At 54.2% G+C, this 19,748-nt stretch overlaps 1 protein-coding gene across 1 annotated transcript in view; it reads right to left on the bottom strand.

Moving 5' to 3' along the window:
* The window catches only part of SAP30BP (SAP30 binding protein), a 36,018-nt gene continuing 16,270 nt past the window's right edge, over positions 1 to 19,748 (bottom strand). Inside the window, exons 4-11 of the mRNA XM_036088670.2 lie at positions 13,112 to 13,154; positions 8,069 to 8,157; positions 5,584 to 5,675; positions 4,745 to 4,805; positions 4,232 to 4,283; positions 3,305 to 3,363; positions 1,950 to 2,034; positions 1 to 1,656 (exon numbers count right to left, since the gene is read on the bottom strand). Of these exons, the coding sequence (XP_035944563.1) occupies positions 1,475 to 1,656; positions 1,950 to 2,034; positions 3,305 to 3,363; positions 4,232 to 4,283; positions 4,745 to 4,805; positions 5,584 to 5,675; positions 8,069 to 8,157; positions 13,112 to 13,154 (663 nt within the window). The 3' untranslated portion in view covers positions 1 to 1,474. The remainder of the gene's footprint in view (positions 1,657 to 1,949; positions 2,035 to 3,304; positions 3,364 to 4,231; positions 4,284 to 4,744; positions 4,806 to 5,583; positions 5,676 to 8,068; positions 8,158 to 13,111; positions 13,155 to 19,748) is intronic.

Here is a 19,748-nt window from a genome sequence, read left to right as displayed (position 1 = left end):
GTCGCCTTAGGAAGCTTTATTCCGGGGACCTGATCGGGAAGCCTCACAGAGCTAAGGGCCCAGGACACACAACGAAAACACAACTCGTTTAAACCAGGATCCAGAGCAGAGGTGCTGGTGTATGCCGGCCACTCCCGCGGCGCCGCACGGCCTCCCGCACAAGCCCCGGGGCCCTCGCACTACGGAGGGGCCTCCGCTGGAGGTCGCAGCTCCTCTCCAGGGTTGCTAAGTCCCATCAAAGGAGGGAGGGTGACCACTGACCTCTCTCAGCGCCCAAGTGTGTGGAGGGGGGCGAGGCGGGGAGGGATGCCCGTGAGTCCACAGTGATTTTGGGGATGGGGGGCAGGATCATCCTCCTCCTCTGGTGACGCAGCAGTTGCCAGACGTCATCTCAGCACCTCCTTCCCGGTGCTCCGCCCGAGCCACCAAAGCAACACGGCTCTTCACGGCCCGGCTTCCCTCTCTGACACGGAGCCCTTCCGCGGGCCTGGAGAGTGGCCAAGGAGCAAGGAAGGCGAGTGAATTCCCTCTGGACTCTTGGGCCGACGGTGGCTGGAATCGGTTTTGGCCTTAAGAGGAGCCCGGCGGCCGCAGGCGCTGCTGTGGGGCCGAGATAACAGGCACAGGAAAGGTGGGGTGGCAGGAGCCTCCCAAGAGCCTGGCTTCCACGTAAACAATGAGTTGCCGCCGGCCGAGGCAGGAGGTGATTCATGTCGCACACCGCGGGGAGCCTGCTGGCCGTGCTCGTTGGGCACTGAGGCACCGGGCAGCCCTGGCCAGGCGCTCAGGCCTCCCGGGCTCCCTGCGTGGGCTGGGGATCCAACCCAGGCCTTCTGGTAACTGGCTTGACTTCAAAAGCTGGGGTGTGTCTAAAAAGTGGTTGGGGAGGGCTCAATCCCCCCCCCCCGGAGGCCTCGGCTCTTGTCTGAGAACCGGCCGGGTTTCAGGATCAGGGCAGCGCAGAGCGGGAAGAGCCCCCCCCACCCCCCCGACTCTCTGGACTCCCGCCTGCCCGCGCCGAGAGGCAGACCCTGGGAATGACCACGGCAACTTCCTGGGCCACCCCCACGGACTAGTGCCGCGGGCTTCGGCCGCTCTACCACCAACCCTGAGGTCGCCACCCCAACAAGAGGAGCTGGAGAGAGCACTCAGAACTTCCACTTCTGCCTCAAAACTGACCACAGAAGAGGCCCGAGATGTGAGAATATGGCGCTTCTGAGAGGGCCCCGGACTCCGAGTGGTGTGTGGACACTGTCCGCAGCGGCCGCCTCCTCTGTGCCAATGTCCCCTTCCTGGCTGGGCTGCCGCACAGAGGCTTCTCGGGGGTGGCATCTGGGAGCAGATCCCAGTCCTGAAGTCAACAAGGCGGCACCTGGGCGCCGACGTCGGTCGCCGGGTTGCACAGTCTCCTCAGGTCCTGGAGCGGCAGCTCCCCTCGGAGAATGTCCGAGCCACCCCAGGCTGGGCCCTCGGGTCACTGCTTGGCCTTTTTCACGATGGTGCCCACGGCGGAGATGACCGTGGTCTTGGAGCCACTGGCACTGGTGGTCACCGTGACGACGGCGGGCAGGGTGGCCGTGGTGGTGAGGATGGTGGGCTGGGCTATCGTCGTCACTGGGATGGCCGAGTCCCACTTGCTCTTCCTCTTTTGGGCATCTGGAACAAGGCGAGGGAGGCGTCAGGACCAAGACAAACCGAACGGCAACAGCCCCTTTTCTAGCAGGGCCAGCAGTCCGAGTCTGGGGGCCCAGCCACAGAAATGTGAGGGGCAGCCAGCGAACGGGGGACCCCAGCCCAGGCTCCCAAGAGGCCTTAACAAGCTCGGGAGTCAGAACAGGGCACACAAGGTGGAGCCTAGGCCCAGATCCCCCAGGCCCCTGCTCCCCCAAACAAGGCAGGGAACCCTGGCCCCACGTGTGGTGCGGCGGGGGCGGCCAAGCGCCTCCTACCTGCCGCCGCCGTGCTGGCCGTGCTGGTGGTGGGGGCCGCGGCGCTCGTCGTCGTACCCTTCTTGGTGCCCGTCACAAACTCGATCTGGACGGAGAGAGGGAAGAGGTAAGGGCGGTGCCCCACGTCTATCCACATCCTCCTGCCGGCTCACCACCTTTTTTTTTTTTTAAGTTGAGGGGGAGACGGAGAGAAAGAGTCCCGAGCAGGTGCCATGCCCAGCATGGAGCTGACTCGGGGCTCGATCTCACGACCCGGGGATCCAGACCTGAGCCAAAATCAGGAGTTGGATGTTTAACTGACTGAGCCACCCAGGGGCCCCTTTTATTTTTTAGGAGTGGGGAGGGACAGAGGAAGACGGAGAGAGAGGACCTATTTTTACTACTTTGAGGAGACTCTTCCTTTTTTTTTTTTTAAAGATTTTATCTATTTATCTGACAGCGAGAGAGAGAGCGAGCACAAGCTGGGGGAGCGGCAGGCAGAGGGAGAAGCAGGCTCCCCGCTGAGCAGGAAGCCCGAAGTGGGGCTCGATCCCAGGACCCTCAGATCTTGACCAAAGCCAAAGGTCATGGTCTGACTTAACTGACTGAGCCACCCAGGTGCTCCGAGGAGAGCCTTCCAAACAGACAAAGGAATGCTCCCGGTGTCACCAAGTTTCTGCACATGCAGGGCAAACCGACTTGCTGCCCTGCCTCACGTTCTGGGTGGAAGTGGACCCACCCGCACAGGAGCAGCACAGCTTTGGTCCCCGGGCGCTGCAGACATGGCCCACACTAAGCCTGGGGTTTGCAACGGGGAGGGAAAGGGCCAGAAGGGACATTCCACCAGCACTAAGAATGAGAAAACCTGATCACCCCAGCAGCCGCTCCGAGAGCTGCGAGCACACCAGGGCTGCAGCCCCTGCCTGGGGGTCGGGAGGCATCCTGGAGCCTCAGCTGGTGCCCTGAGGACATTCAGTCTCAGAGCCAAATTTCTGTTCCCCAAAGGATTCAGACCGTGCTGCTTGGGAAGAAGTGGTGCTCAGGGCCCTAAAATAAGGGGTCACCTGGCCACTGGACACGGGACCTACAAGGAGGCACTGAGGCGGACTGCGGAGATCAGATCCGGAGGCCAGGAAAGCGTTCTCAGAAGGAAGACCTGCCAGTCTATCAGGCCAGGGAGGACCCGGACGCCAGCAGCGAGAGCCAGCGGGGCGCTGCGGCTGTGAGGGGAGCAGGGAACTACAGCGCAGCAAACCCCAAGACCCCAGGAAACCAAATGGAAGCACCTGAGAGGCACGCTCAAGCTGAAGGTGAGGGCTGGGAAACGACACTGCACATACCTGCCCCTCCCACCAGGACATTCATCCGTCACTTACTTTGGTTCGTTCCTTTTTGGCCTTTTCCAATTTGTCCATTTCAATCTTCTGGGCTTTAGCTACAAAGACAAGAGAAGATCTGAGAAAAGCAGCCCTGGGAACAGCTCCCACGTGAAGGGCCACTTTAGGCCGAGGGACCCCACACCAGCACTTGCCGTGTCCCCTGTGCTCTTGCTCAGTGCGCACAGGTAGCCTCCAGGCCACGGGGCTCACTGTCCTTTCGTGATGGACAAATGGAAGCGCCGGCCCTCGGCCAGCATCGAGCAGAGGCCTCACGCTGGAAGGCTCAGGGGCTGGGGCTGTGCACCCTGTGGGGAAGGGCCGGCTGCTCCTGAGCACCAGCTGACTGTCGCCACGTGGGGATGCAGGCCACGTGTGGACGACCTTCCCACTGACCAAGAGAAGCCGGGACTACAGATTTGAGGTAAAATGTTGGCAACTCATTCAAATTAAAGCAAAACTTGTGCGGGCCAAACAAAACACACCTACAGGTCAGATCTGTTCCATGGGCTACTGGGTTAAGATCTGTCAGCAGAGGGCTCGGACTCTGAAATTCCTCCCAGTTCTCCCTATGAGGGACGCTTGAGAAAATGCTTTCTCACTGGCTTCAGGACACGCTGTCCCCCCACCTGGGACACTCTCCCTGCACCTTCGAACCTTAGCCCGTACAGGACTTCCTTGGCAAGGCTGTCCCCCTTTCCGGCCCCCTTCACCTGCCTGCACCCCCACCACACCCCTCACTGCTGGGACTGCTCCCTCTTTGCCTTCTGTGCCAGGTCATAAGCCTCCTAAGTCACAGTGGGTCTGTCTCATTCAAGGCTGTATGCCCACCTCCTTGGACATGGCCTGACACAGAGGAAACCCTGAAATACATGTTGGCTGGCTGACTGAACAGACAGAAGGACAGATGGATGGACGGCCACCTACCTAATGCCTCATAGTAGGAGTCCTCAGACCAGCCGTGGGGGTCAAACATATCCTGCAAAAGAAAGAGTTAACATTGCAGCCAGCAAGGGTCATTGGATGACAAATGGCTTAGAGACCCAAGTCCCTTCTCCCCAAGTCTTTCCATGGATTTTTCCTGGCCTGGAGACCCCTGCCTTAAGGGCACAGGGGCTCAGCTGTCATCCCTGGTCTCCAGCCACGGGGGCGGCCGAGCTGCTCCCGGAGCGTTTGTCTGTGGGCTGGGCTGTAGGAGCACAGTGAGTGCGCACTCAGGCCCCAACCACTCAGGGCCCCGGGGCCAGGTCTGTCGCTGCAATCTCTCTCCTGGACTATTTCAGAGCCACGGGGGCTCATGCAGGGGAGCCGGAGACTGAGCTCTTCAGTCAGCACTACTGCTACATGGGCCTGTCAGTGGCTCCAGGCCGAATCCAGCAGAGTGAGCACAGGGCCCTGGGCAGCCCCCCTCAACCCTCCGCCTGTGTGTGCAAGGCATACCTTCGGGTAGTTGGTGCCCAGCTCATCGATTGCACAGAACTGGATCAGCTTCTCGTAGATGCTGAAAGAAGAACGGCAGAAGGCACTGAGCAGGCCCTAGTCCCATGCCTTGTGTGGCAGCAGATTTTGAGAGATCAGAACTGTCTAGTTCCTGGGCTCAGACGAACCCTTTAAACCAGCTGAACTGTTCCAAGCAAGCTTCCTGATAGAAGAGGAAACGTTCACTGGCCTGACATTAAATCATTCCTAGTCCTCCCCACTCCCAGAGAGATGGGTCATTAGCCAGGCACCAGGACAGGTATGGTGTCCAGGTGAGGGCTGTGTTTTTTTGGTCTTATCCAGACAGCTGACCTACAGTTTGTGGGGCTGGGCCGGGGCTACCATACACAGGCCCACATAAGGGCTGGGGCAGGTCCCTGATGTCACCACACTGGACTTTTTACCACGTGTGCCACCTGCTAGGGCCTTGGATGGAATAAAACCCGAACACAGCTCTGTTCCTAAAATCTGTCACCTGCATGCAGCATCAGTGACAGTTTGGAGGAGAAAGAGGAACCCACAGGGACTGTCTAGTCCAACTCCCTCACTGTAGAGATGAGGAGACTGAGGCCTCGTGTGGCTGTATGCCTTAGGAGCAGAGCGAGGAGGAGAACCTAGCTCAGGCCTCTCGGCGTCCACTCTTCATCCTGGTTTCTGTGTTACTGCAGTATGGGTGGTGGCCCCCTTGGGCAAAGGCGGGATCTTAGCTGGGCCTCTCCCTGCCACCTCCATGGGGGCATTCCAGTCCCCGGGCCAACATCAGTGACTCAACTGACCCTGTAGGCCCATGGGAAACTCACCTGGGGTTCCGAAATTCTTTTTTCCTTTGGATAATGTAGTTCATATCCATTCCTTCCTTTATCTTCCGCTCATAAAGCTTCTGGATCTTGTCCTATGGAAGAGAAACAGAAGGGCGCTTATGACACCGCCCAACCCACTGGCAATCCCAGCCTGTGGTCACATGTGCTGGGTGGACACTTGGACCCAGGAGACCCACAGAGCCATGCGAAGCCCTACTCCAGCCATATTGTCTTTCTCCACCCAGCCTGCGACCAGCGCTGAGCACAGATAAGATAAACCGAGACCAGTCTGTTTTCATTTTGCTTTCTCCTGACTTCCTCTAGATGGCTGACAGAGGGAGCAGTAAAAGGTCAAGGCAGAGAAACCACGGAGAAGACAATGGATGAATCCCCCCTTGTCAATCGGCTCCTGATTCATCCAAAGAGGATGGGCAGGGGGGCTCAATGCTGGTTTTGAATTTTATTTTTTTATTTTTTATTTTTTATTTTTATTTTTATTTTTAAAGATTTTATTTATTTGACAGAGAGAGACACAGCAAGAGAGGGAACACCAGCAGGGGGAGTGGGAGAGGGAGAAGCAGGCCTCCCGCCGAGCAGGGAGCCTGATGCGGGGCTCGATCCCAGGACCCTGGGATCATGACCTGAGCCGAAGGCAGACGCTTAACGACTGAGCCACCCAGGCGCCCCTGGTTTTGAATTTTAACACGGGGTTAAGTCCTCAGTGGGAGACCTGGGAAGGCTACGTCCTTTCAGAGGAAGGAAGGAGTAGTGTTTCTTTGGATTTGGCCTCACAAACTTCCCGAAGTGTCCTCTGTAGGGAGGCTCACGGACACTGTCGGGGGTCGAGAGCCCATCTCATTAACCGCCCCCCGCCCCAGACCCCTCTTCTGGCTTTCAATGGGCAATAGGAGAACCACCTGGCAGAGATCCAGGCCAGTCCCACAGATGTCTCAAGGCCCACAGAGGGGAGGCCGGCAGCAGCTGGCAGCCGCACCACCCAGCGCGGGAAGAGGCCCCAGAAACCCGAGTGTCAGGGCAGATTGACCTCTGAGGCGGAGCAGTCTCACCCAGCAAGGCTGGGGCTGGCCCAGGGCAAGGTCTCTCTGCAGCCTCCCCCACTAGTGGTAGCTAAATGCACAGACTCTCCAGAAGGAAAATATTTGGGGTACTCTTCACCTGCAAGAGGCGGTGGGCAGGGCTGGAGGTCCTGTGTGACGCCCTTGGGGTACATCAGGAGAGGTGATCCACTCCCTTTGTCAGAAGGCTGAATCTTTCTGCCGAGACTGGCCAGAGGAAGCACTGAAGTGCAGAGAGAGGTTTGTAATACATTTACCAGGGAAGAGACGACCAAGAGTGACAAACCTCAACGTTTCTCTCTCTAAGGGCAAAGCAGGAGGCCTCACACAGAAGGCTCAGGAAACTGAGGCCGACCTGTATCTTACAGATTACTTTCCTGGGTTTCCTGGGCCATCAGATGGGTTCTCCCATTTCAGGTCAACTAAAGTGTTCACTTAAGGTCATGGTTTCTACCACTAGGTAGATCTAAAAATGAGAAATACACAGAGCTCGAAGGCCGAGCCAGCTGGCGGTCTCTGGCAGACTGCCGGACTGTCCTACAGGCTGCGGCTTGTCGCCTGGCGGGAGACGAGGTGCTACGCTCACGGACAACTCAGCCAAGGGAGGAGACTTCTGGGAAAGGAAGAGGATCTGCACTGTGCCCCCAGCCCCGACTCTGGCCCTGCCCAGCCAGCTGCATTCCGCAGCCCCAGGTCCCCTTAGTCATCCATCCGTTAGGCTGGTGCCCTGGGCCTGTGTGTGGCCAGAGGCACCAGCAGAACCTATGGGATCAAAGGCAGAGCAGGTGGACCGGATGCCCGCGATGGGCAGCCCTGGGTGTCTGCCCTCGTGTCAGTCACGAGGTTCCACACACAGGGGAACCCACAGAGGGCCAAGGAGAAACAATCGCAGGTGCCAAAAAGGAGATGCAAGGCCCAGCTGCCCCCGAGGTCCTGCTCCCAAGGGAGTAACTGCACTAAATGCTCCAACTCCTTGGGATTTCAAAACCTCAGGCCAGGTCTGTATGCGATTCTGTCAGGAGAGGAGGACAGGACTCTTAGGCACATCAACGGTTGTGTTTTTGCATTTCTATAATCTATTTTCCATTCTCACGGTCCCTCGGTTTCTTAGCAAAGTTCCCCACTGGTTCAGCTGGGTCACACAGAAAACGGCGGTATTTTCTCCATCTAGGCTTAGGACCCCACTGAGGGCAAGCTGGGGTCCCACTGGAATAGCACCAGGGGATGTGGCAGAGGGCAGTGGGCTCAGAGCAAACTCCTGACGCAGGCTAAGACAGGTAACCAGGACGTTCAGGCACCTGCCCGCCTGGCTGTCTCTCCTACAGAAGGCTATTAAAGTCAGACCAAGCCGGACACCTGAGCAGCCCTTCTCCCCCACACGGGCTGCGGTGGCCGAGCTCCACACTTACTTGTAAGTGGTTCGAACACCTGCCAGGGGGCTCGGGCGGGATCTTGATTTCATCGGGTGACATGTTCCGGACTCTTTCAGAAAAGGAGGCTGTGAGAGAACAGAGTGAATTCCTGTGGATGTATGTCGGGGGTGGGGGGGGTGGGTAGGATGGAGCTAAACATGGTTAGGAAAAGAAAAGGCACATAAGACCTTTTCAGGGAGAGAGAAAGGCTATGAAACAGTACAACGGTGTTCAGAGTGGCCCCTCTGTCATCTGAGTTGAGATCGAATGACCAGAAGGAGTCAGCCATGTGCCGACTTGGGGGAAGAGAAGTTCAGGCAGAGGGGACAGGTGTCAAGAATGCACGCTACCATGTTCCAGCAGTGAACTTTTCAGGAAAGGGTCTGTCCAGGGTGCGCTGGTGAATGTCTAACAACCTGCTGCGGGAGGAAGAGAGGAGGAGCTTTGATCTGCAGCATCTGCCAGTTTCTGGGGTATCAGCTGATGCTCCTGTTGCTGGACCCAGGCACAGGAAGAGAGGGGAGCACCAAAGGCTGACAATGTGAACCAGCTCCAGCTCCTCACTGGCTATGTTCCTACAACACCCTCCCAGAATTCTGGAAGCTCTTGCCCAAGATAGAGGAGAGAGAGTTCAGAGTTCCTCTAGGATTCAAAACATTAAAAACTGCCCTGTGCATAAATGATGCTTTAAAAAGTTACCTGTTGGTTACTAACTTAGTCCTTTAAAAATAAACCAATCAACCCTCCTTTGGTCCACCTCATTCTTGGGAACAAAAGGCCTGATTCTGATGTGAAGAACCACAACTCCCAAGGGATAATTCCCCCGGAGACCTGCCACTGCCCACCCAAGTTGCCTGCTCGCTCTGTTCTCTTCCCCATAGCCTCTGGCCACCCTGGACCTGCAGAGTGTGCTCTCGATCACTCAGACAATGCACTGCTTGTTGTAAGATTCTGTCTGTGCTCTTTGAAACATTCTCTCATGAAAAGGACCATACAATGAGCAAACAGCAGGCGGAGTGGGGTGGGGCAGGATGAAGGGAAAGAATGAACAAACCAGCACCAATAACACCCAGCAAGTACTCATTGGGTACCCACTGTGTGCCAGGCCCTGGGCAGACTATTTTTTAGCCCTGAGTAGCTGCCTGGACTGGCTGCTGATAGCCTAGCACAGCCTTTGCCTTCTTCTCTCCCAGCGCTGGGTTAATATTTTCTTAGCAGATAAGGTACTTGGATCTCCACTCAGAGTTTCACTATTACTATAAAGAACTCAGTGCTGAGCAGGGCTGAGGGGATGGCTCCGTGGGCTTTGCCAGTCTCAGTCGCTGCAAAACACGCTTGCACACACTGCAAAGCCCGAGGCTGGGGCAGAGTCCCAGCACACTACACAGGCCAACTCCCGTGGTCGGCAGCGGGTTCTCACTGGATGTGTCCTGACAACACTAGACCAGCCATTTTGGGTGAGGGAAAGAGGACAGGATGGGGTGACCTATCCTGTTGTGGACCCAGGACATCAGTGCAGCCCAGGAGCGGTTTCCACCAGGGGACTACGTGTTCCTCTTTGCCCGGTCCCTTCCTTCTGTCTCCTGACTCTCGAAGTAATGGCAGAACCCAGATCTGGCTGGAGTTCAAGTCTCGTCCCGGCTTCCCCCTTCTTTTCAGCCCTGGGAGGGGCTGGGGTTCTCAGCCAGAGGCTCAAGCAGGCTGCAGAGGCCAGATGAAAGTGGAATTGGCTGGGGTGAGCTGGTCCTCATTATTTCTGGAGGGCAAAAGCAAGGAGGGCCCGGGCAGGCTTTGGGCAAAAGCGAGGAGGGTGAAGCTCTTCCCTGGGGTGGAGTGAGTGAGAGAGAGAGAGAGAGAGAGAGAGAGAGAGTGTGTGTGTGTGCAGGACGGAGACAAAGAATGCCCTTTGGCATTTCCCAGGAAAGCCTTTTGGAAAAACAGGGTGTGACACCATTGCCATAGCAACCTAACCACACTAAGTCTCAAGTGGTATATAGTATGACAGGGCGGGAGAGCCCCTCCTGAGCTCCCAGGTTAGGAACAAAAGAATTCCTATGAAGTAACTGGCAAGTGAAGGGACAGTCAGAAAATTAGGTAAAAAATTTTCCACAGCTTCCAGGAGCAATCTTTCAGTGATTCTCCTTCCTAAGTCCCAGCATGATTTGAAGAAGAAGACATCAAACCCACAAATATGGTCATTTGTGCAGCCACAAAGCCTCAAACCATTTTCCCAGGAAATCCATCGAAAAATGTGTCCAGGCACTTGGGGCAGCTCCAGGTACCGTGGCTGCTCCTGGGTGTGCTGGGGGCATTCCAGAAGGGCAGCCGTACTCAGGATCTGAGAATTCTACCTCGGTGATTCACCCCTGTGCACACCCAAGCCAGGAAACAGTCATGGTATCCATAGCTGCCAGGTATGAATCTGAGCAGGAGCAGCTCGTCAGTTGGGCTTACGTAATGGTGGGGAGTAAGGAGTGCCTGGGGGGGTACTGTAGGGCTGGGAGCAGGAAGCAGTGGAGTGCTCTCTAGTTCACCAGAGACACGGAGAACCCAACTGGATTACCACCCCAGGCCGCTGTTCCAGGTGTGACCACGGGGCATCAGTGGGCCATCTGGAGGGCATGCGCGCTCAGCTCTGCAAAGCGGCCACAGTGCTGGAGAGACCTATGAGTTAGCTTCTCTGCTTTCATTTGCTCCATTAAACCTGGGGCTGTCTACACATATGAAAAGCCTTCCCATATTGGGGGAACCACCCGAGAGTCCTATCTCCAGAGGTATTAACGAAAGGAGGTGAGTGCAGATAGAGCTGAACTATGACCTCGTCAGTGAGAAATGGTAGGAGGAACCAAGACTATGAGGCTTCAAGGCCTACTGTGGTGAATGGAGAAAGAAACTATGGGGGTAACCCTACAGTGAAAGAATATACTTAGCAGTCAAATGAAACTATGGATATGTCCAGTAACAAGGAAGGATCTCAAACATGGTAAGTGAAAGAAGCCAGACAAAAAACAAGATGGTCATTTCATTTCTATCTATGGTTCTCAACGGGGGGCAATTACCTCCCCCAGCCCCCAAGGGGACGTTTGACAATGTCTAGAAACATTTTTCCCTGTCACATCTGGTGGGGGAGGGGAGCGCTGGGGCATCCTGAAGACTGAGGATGCTAAAACATGGTGTCAAACACAGGCCAGGCCCCCACGACAAGGAATTCTCCAGCCCAAAATGTCAAGAGTGCCAAGGCTGAGAAATACTGCTCTTTAGGAAATTCTAAAAAAGGCAAAACTATAGTGAAGAAAGTAGATCACTGCTTGCCCGAGGAGCCGGGACGAGACTTGAACTCCAGCCAGATCTGGGTTCTGCCATTGCTTCGAGAGTCAGGAGACAGAAAGTAGATCACTGCTTGCCAAGGGAGGAAACAGTCTGCAAGGAGAGGGGTATAGGGAATATTTTGGAGTGATGGAAAAGTTTTTTTTTTTTAAACATTTATTCATTTTTAAGTTAGCTCTAGGCCCAATGTGGGGCTTGAACTCGTGACCCCGAGATCAAGAGTCGCATGCTCCACCAACCGAGCCGGCCGGTGCCCCTGGAGTGACAGCAGTGTTTTATACTGTGATTGTGATGGGGGTTAACATTGACTATGTGTATCTGCCAAAGCTCATCAGATGGCACAAAGTGGCAAGGAGAGAACAGGTGGAAGCTAGGGGAAGAAGAAGTCGGGGTGGAGATGGCTGATGTGCCCCCCCCACCACACTGCTTGCCGGACACCGCGGCCTCGAGCAGAGCATCAGGCTCCCGGGCAGGCTGTTTTCGGACCCCACAACCCCACCCCTACCCCCAGTTTCTTGGGAGTATACAGCAGGGACTGGTGAGGCGGGGAGGGAACGGGAGACCAAGGCTCTGATCCATACCTGCCCCTGTGGATTACCCACTTGCAGGAGGCCGCGCTTGGCTTCCTCTGTCTGCAAAGCCAACGGGCGCGTCCCCTGAGGGCTATTTTCTAAGGAGTGAACACTAAGGTCTAGGAAAATTCTGGTTTTTTATAGGATTTGAAAGACCCACACTCAGGGATAAAGGCAGAATCCCGCTGAGGGTCTGGGCTGGTCATTGTGGTATGTTCCTACCCAAGCCTTCCTCAAAAAACAAATGTAATGGAACAATTTTTAGTTCTTTTAGTTAGGAAAACCAGAACGGGTCCCCACCTCCCACACCCCATGAAAGGATCCTGTCCAAAAACAGGACAGGTCCAAGGGGCTACAAGCCACAAAGCCTCCATCTGGACACGCAGGAGTAGCTTCTGTAGGCCGCATTCGTAGCAGCCCTGGGTAAGCAGGACCCTTGCTTTGTGAAGGTTAACAGAGCAGGCAGGGAAAGACGGTCACAGTCATCACAGAGAGGGAGGGTCACCCTGTCCGTGAGGTTAGGACAGGCTTTGGAAGAGCTGTTACAAAGTCCACAATCAAAATGACAGAGTTGAGGGACTTTCTAAAAAGGATTAGGAGGCTGGGGTTAGCACAGGACTGGGATGACATGTGTGCCATTTTTCAGAAACATAACTGCCCTGCCCTCCCAAGTCACATAGGGTCCTAGACTCTGGGGCTATGAGGCATGTTCCCTCCTGGGTACAGAGCGAAGTGCCAGCAGAGGCCACATTTGCTCAGTGAGTACCCGAATATGCCAGCAAAGTGGGGCGGGGGCGTACAAGGACAGAGGACAGGCCTAGGGCACAAGGGGAACGAGCTCCCAGCTGAAGGAGGCCCTAAATCTATCCTGACAACATTGGCAACCGACCAAAGCCCAATGAAATGCACCATGAATATGACTTTCAAAGAAGAATTGTTCCCTGGGTGTCTTACTCAGACATCTTAGGAAATGCCAAAGGCCCCAAGAGAGCACATGAAGAGAAGGCTCTCAGGAGAACAGCGACCTTGGCTGAAGCAGAGAGAAGCCCCATGCAGTGGCAGGCCCGGGCATGGCGGGAAGCCAGTTCACTCTGGGCAAGCCTCAGACATCTGCCCCTGAGACTCCCCCTGGGGTACTTACCAACTAATTCCTGAGGATCTCGCTTTTCTACTTCTGGGTTATCCTGCAAAAGAGAAACAAATACAAGGAAGTAAGCCCGGGACTCCTGACCCGCAGTTCCTCTCTTCACTGAAATCACTCAGGATTTTAAGGGAGGAGAAAAGGTACAAGCAACACAAGGAATCTAAGAGCGAGTCGGTGCTTTGGGGGCCTTCTGGGACCCCTGAACCTCCTAAGCCCCCTCTATCATCAGAGCAGCCAAGATGCTCCACATGCCTGCTTCAGTCTCTCCTCCACAGCCTCCAGCGGGACCAATATCCACCAATGCCAAGGAGAGCAAACGCCAGCCATCCGTCCCCTGGACACCTGGACTCTGCCCACCGTCTCCCCTGGGGCCTGGTCAGCCACCCCTACCTGGTACTGAGGAAGCAAGAGATGGCAACTTTCTAACATGAGAATCCCAAGACTAAAGCACAAAAGACTATCTGCTCCCAAGAGATTGTTCTCACTTTCAGTTTAAGCAGAAAAGGGAGACTTTATCATCAGGCGGTAGCTCATGGAACCCTGGAGCGGGCATGTACTGGGCCTTTAATAAGTGACTGACCCAGGCCCCAGAAAGGCCCTGGCACACTGGCGGCTTCTCTCCTGGCTCTCCCGGGCTCACCTCTCGACTCTTTACATTGGCTTTATCTCTCTCCAAAGAAAAAGCTTTCTCTGATCCTTAGCGCAAACTTCCGCCCTACAACACCTACTTCTGCAGGTCCTTCAGGGCTGGCCGAGTGCAGAAACCTAAGAGCAAAGGTTTCTTATCAGACGGTTTTCTGGACTCGCTGTGTATTTCACTGCTCAGAGTAAGTGCTTCATCCAAATCCAAACCACATCCACCTGGAGAAGGCTACGGTCCCAGCCCCCATCGCAAGCCTGGGCACAGGAGGTGAGGGGGGTGGGGGTGGGAAGGCCTTCCCTTGCTTGCATTGTCCCAAAGGTCCACTGGCAACAACACACCTGTCTTCCCCATCTCGGGGGGAACCCGGCCCCTCATACACATTCCGATCAGGGCTTTCAAGTGCCACCACATGCTAAGGAGGAGACAAGACAGTAACAACTCTGAACAAAATGGGCACACGGCCACAGCTGCAGAGTTCTGCATACTCCACTTACTGAAGAAATGTTACACCAAGTGACGCTTCAGAAAGGAAGGTGCCAGGAGGCCACCAAAATCCGCCCATGCTATGGCTCCCTGCCAAGAGCAGAGTGGTAGTTCTTAACCCCCTTCCCCAAAAAGTCCCTCCTGATTCTGGGACAGGCCCAAACCCCTCACCCTTCTGAACACTGCAGCTATTCATTCGACCTGAACGGGCCTAACGTCCGGGCCAGGCTGCTTAGCAACCTGTCTCCCCCAGCCACCCGCCCCCTGCCAATCAGGTGGGCAAAGAGGAGGCAGGCCTGTGCTAGGGAACAGAGGGGTTGGGAGGCGTGCCTGGAGGACTGCCATGCCAAATTCAGGTTGGTCATCAATCAGCTGCTCTACAGAGAGCGCCCGTCTCCAGAGGCTCCACAACAATCTCTTTGTAGCAGTGACTCCTGAGGAACCAGTGTTAAAGAGCGTGGCAGCAACAAAACCTGGGCCTGTAAAAGGTCCTTAAATTTTCTCTCTAGGGGACAGCTTTCTGGGTGCTAATTGTGGGAAAACATCAGTTGGGTACATCCTACCTCCCCTCCCCCGACCAGTTGGCGGGTATTCTAAGGACTGACTGTTAACCATTCAAAGGCCCCCTGGGGGCTCCTTCCCAAAGCACTGCAGGGCACCAGCCCCTCAGCTGGCCCGAGGAAGAAGGCAAGACAGCCATGTGGAATTCCACCGGGTCTACTACTCCAGAGGCACAGAAGTTAGTCACCAAACACAGTTTCTCTTCTAAAGGGAAAATACTTGTTCACCCGAGGGCTCCTTGGGCAGGGCTAAGGGCTCTGAGCCACCCAGGGGCCTCCAGCAACCTGTGCCCCAGCGATGGGAGAGGTCGGGGTGGGAGGGGCGGGGATTCCTGAATTTCACAAGGTCCTCGCCTGGCTTAGTTGAGGATGTTTAGTCACATCTCAGGAAGAAAGGCAATGTTGGGGCAAAATCACCAACAGGAAGGTGTTCCCCCTTCTTTCAGTCTTTCCTTTTTTGGCTTGGTTACTCATTCTTTCAAATTAATCTTTCTGCACAAACACAAAAAGTGATAAAATTGATAGTTGTTTTCAATTTGCCAACTGGTCTACTCTTTGCTTTTTTATTCTTATAGCAATGTGTGTGCGCACATGCACGTACATGGGTGGGGTGTGTCCAGGGTGTACCTGGAGCCCCATGGAACCAGGGACTCCTACTCAAACCCAAACGCAACATCCCCAGGAATATCCCCTCCCCTGCAGAGGACTTCAGCTCCATGATCCCAACAAGCAAAGTGCTAACCTATGAACCATGGACCCAACCCGAAGTGCAAGAAGATTCCTTTGCCTTAATAGAATCCTATAAACTGAAAATATAAATGAGCCACCATGGACTGGGAGCCATATAGTTTTGCTCAAAGTTCTCCTGGAAAGACTATGGAATCTGTGGTTGTTCAGATCACTCCTCCGTGTCACAGCCACCCATGGGACGCCTAGGCCCCGACAATGAAACAATGGGAATCTGTGCTCCTGGTGGCCACATCTTGTTAGGTTTTAGAATGTAATTCTTCTGTCCTCTGATGTGAATAAGCTGGGCTGTGAGCCTGCTGAGCTCCTGGCCAGGATGCCCCCAAAGAAGGCCAACAAGCCAGGTTCTTTTGGATCCAAAAGCAGTTTAACCCTACATCCTGCCCTGAGCACAAGGATGCTCAGTTATACCCCACACAGAAGGGCCTGGAGCCAAACACCAGTGTTCTTCAAAGGGGGATGAGCCCAAGACTTCAAACAATGCTGAAGAACCATTAGCAAGGAAGGAGAGCTGGGGGGTCTGCTGAGATCACGGAGCATGGCTGTCAAATACCCCAAAGATGCTTTTTGGGACCATTTACCCTCAACTGTCCAGCAAGGTAAATTTCATTCAATAAAAGCAGCCTCAGGGGAAGACAGTCCTGGGGGCGGAGGTGGTCCACACTCAAGACGAAGACCTAGAGAGACACCCTCCTACCAGTCATGCCTCAGACACCAGGAATTCAGTACAAAATGAACCAAGCATCCATGATAGTTATTTTGGAAGGCAGCCATAAAAAACATCGGATAAGTATTTAATATGACACAGCTAAGGAGAGAGACGGAAGATTCACATGATTAAACTCCCAGTCGTTCAACACAATGGTTATAAACCCTCCATAGGTTCTCTTTGTGCCCTTAAGGAGGCCAGAAGGCAGCAGTTAGGAGGATACAAGTAAAAAGCAAAAAGAAACCACTGTTCCTTTTCTTCTCCCAAGGTGGTGTTTTGAAATGCGCAGGGGGTCCCTGTCTTGACTTGTATGAATCCATCCCCTTGGCCTCCAGGGGGATATTCTCAGTTGGTCAAAGTCATGAACTCAGCCAGGAGATCTATGTACCAGACAGGTGTCTGAGTCAGCCGGGAGGCACGGAACCCACAGCCCAGAGACTGGGACAGACTGGATGCATGGCCCTCAGATGCAGCAGGCCGAGGGCTTCCCCCCCACAGTTCACTAGGAAGGTGAAAACAAAGCATCTCACTTAGCAGCTCCGAGAAGGAAAGACCAGGTAAACCACTTCAGCTGTCTAGTTCAAGTCTACTTAAGACACAAAGAAAAACAAAACAAATGCACAGCTTCTGAAGAAGCCAAGTGAGAACACGGGAAAGGCAGGAGAGGGAGTGCTGAGCTGGCCAAAGACACAAACTGAAGCAAGGCCTCCCCTCCTGGCTGTCGGCACTCCTCTAACCTCCCCAGGCTCCCCCTGAGCCTGAAGCCTCAGCGACCAGGGCGCCAGGGCACGAAGTGGCAGAGGCAGACCAGGGGGTGGACCTGACGAACAGTGATCTGAACCTGCCCAATTCTGGTTCCTTAATCAGTTGTGTCCGAGACCCGTAAGAATGCAGCAGCCACAACAGGGACCTCGTTCTCAGGGACTGCAGAACCTGGAATGTGGTTCCCCCTGCAGAGAATACAAAAAAGTCCAGCCACTCAGAAACTATGACTGGAGCAGAGTAAGGAAGTAGAAACAATATGGCTCCATGACGTGGGATAAGCTGCTGGGAGATTTGAGCTGGGAGGATTTGCTCAGCAGAGAAGTACCAGATCTTGGTCAAGAGAATGGAGGTTTATTTAGAGTCAACAATACTTCATCGATCCTTCCCGGAGCCAACCCCACAAAGCATGCTCAAAGGCCCGGCGTCCGAGTAGACACAGGGCAATGTAGCCTCCAGCAGCTGGATTCTGCCAAATCTACAAACGCTGCTTCTTTGCCCCAGTGTTAGGGAGCATTAGGCACAGAGAAAGTACTCTGAACAGAGGGCAGAGGGCAGCCTCTCCCCACTGCTGGGGGAAAAATGCTACACACTGTACGTTTTCTGTTAGATGACTGACGTAATCCTGCTTCTTAAAAGTAGGTGGCAGCTGGGGAGGCAGACTGGTAAAACAATGCCTTCCAAATCTTCGATTCTCTCAGACCTGGGACTGGCCGAGCAGTTATTAAGTCCTGGTGACAGCTCACTTAGAAATGATTGCTCACTGTGGCCCGAGGCCCTGGGGACTCCGTGCAGGCCATGTCAGCCCCCTCCTCCCAGCACAGAGCCGCACCAGGGCCCGGAGAGAACTTGCTCCCTGGAACACATCCTCCCCACTCTTGCTGAAAGTAAGCCTCTTTGAGACCTCAGTCCTCAGCTCAAGGAAGTCGTCTTCTGGTCCACCCCCACCCAGCTGATGAGGACGTTTGCTCTGTTCTGGGCCCTCACTGTCTTAGTTACCACTGTGTTCCCAAAACCTGCAGGTTCGTGCCCTGCCCACAACAGGTGCTCAAACATTGCTCAACACTGATGAAACACACATACACACACACACACGCACACACACGTAGAGACACTCTCCTTTGTAACGGGCCAGTGGTCCATTCCTCAGCCGGGTTTAGGTTCCACAGCCGCCTTCAGCTGCAGTGCTCCACTCCCCTCCCACCTCACCCCCGACTCCAGACCGGTTTAAACCCACAGTTAGCTTCAACGTGCAACTCAATGTCAGACAGGGAGGCAGCAGAGAGGAACTAAGAAAGGGGCCAGACTTGGCGATAAAAGGCTGATGAGAGACAGGCAGAAGGAAGAAGGCGGCGGGGGCAATACTGAATTAAAAAAAAACACCCTTAAATCTAGCTTGTCGCTCCTAATCCCTAAAACAAAAAGAAAGAATTATCGTACAGTCAATCCATTTATTTATTTCACAAATCATTTATTGAGTGTTTATTGTGTACCGGGCAGCGGGCCAAACACTGGGGACAGAATATGAACGCAACTCAATCTCAGGGAATAATTGTAGGTGTTATGCTAAGCACTTCAGTGAAAGACCATTTAATTCTCACAACAGCACTGCGAAGTGTGGGCAGACAATGCTGCAGCTTCAGAAGCGACTAGCGTGCCTAGGAAGCCCCCTTGAAAGCATCAAGATGAGATGCATGTGTGAGTCACTTTGGGTTGTCAAGAAAGCAGCAATTCTGGAACTTCTGTCAAAACAACCTCCAAGCTCCAGAAAAATATTTATGTGGTTTGATGGACAAGGATGGGGCATATTGAGGACTACCAGAAATCCCGAGGCTCAGCAGAAGTCACCGAACCCCATGCTGCACACGCACAGCCCTCCATGGCACAGATGCCCCGTGTCTGTGCCCTGTGCTACCCACACACGCAGGGGAGCCTTGGAGAAAGCCCGTCCCCAGCACATTTCCTTCAGTTGTATCCTGTTGGCCAGGATTGGGTCACTGCCACGGCACACTGCCTGCCTGGGGATGGAAACACTCAACTTATCAGAAAAATGGGCGGAAGTTGGTGGGGTCAACTTTGGATCCAACGGACTCACCTTCAGTCCCAGCTTATTGACGGGAAGGCTTAGTTCCCCAAGCAGAGGTTTCTACAGGAAAGGGTTAAACAGGCATCCGCTAAGACAAATTAAGCCAGCTCTAGAACTGGCCTTGTAGACTGAAGAAAAGAGGAAAACAGTTTCTTTTCCCTATCTGAAAAATTTAGCTCAACAAAGCTGACATTGCTCAGAGTGGTGCTGATGCTCTGTCATGTGGAACCATCCAGACTTCAATGTAAATGCAAGGCTCTGGCCAGGAGCCATTTCCAAAGGGGAGACTTTGTTATCTGACTATTCCAAGTGTAATCTCACATTTAATTCAAGACATTCACTTTGATTCAAGACATCTGAAGACTCCGAGTTTCTAGAAAGTTGTAGAAGATGTTCAGAGAGGGTCATTCCACTCCTCCCTCTTATACCTAGGGTCTCTGGGTTTGGGTAAAGAGGTCACCTCACATCAAGAATTTGAATTAAGCTTTCGGTGGTGGGTCAGGTTGCACTTTTTTCTTAAAGGTTTTCCATAAAAACAGTGTCTCTACGCTTCAAGTTGTTATTTGGGGACAGGGTGGAAGGGCTTGGAGCCACACAAGGTCAAAGGAAATAGCTCCGTGAGGCTGAGGACAGAAAAGTGAAGT

The sequence above is a fragment of the Halichoerus grypus genome, chromosome 2 (assembly GCF_964656455.1).
Source record: "Halichoerus grypus chromosome 2, mHalGry1.hap1.1, whole genome shotgun sequence".
Taxonomy (NCBI): domain Eukaryota; kingdom Metazoa; phylum Chordata; class Mammalia; order Carnivora; family Phocidae; genus Halichoerus; species Halichoerus grypus.
Note: the sequence above shows the minus strand (reverse complement) of the source record. Positions and strands in the feature narration are given on the sequence as shown.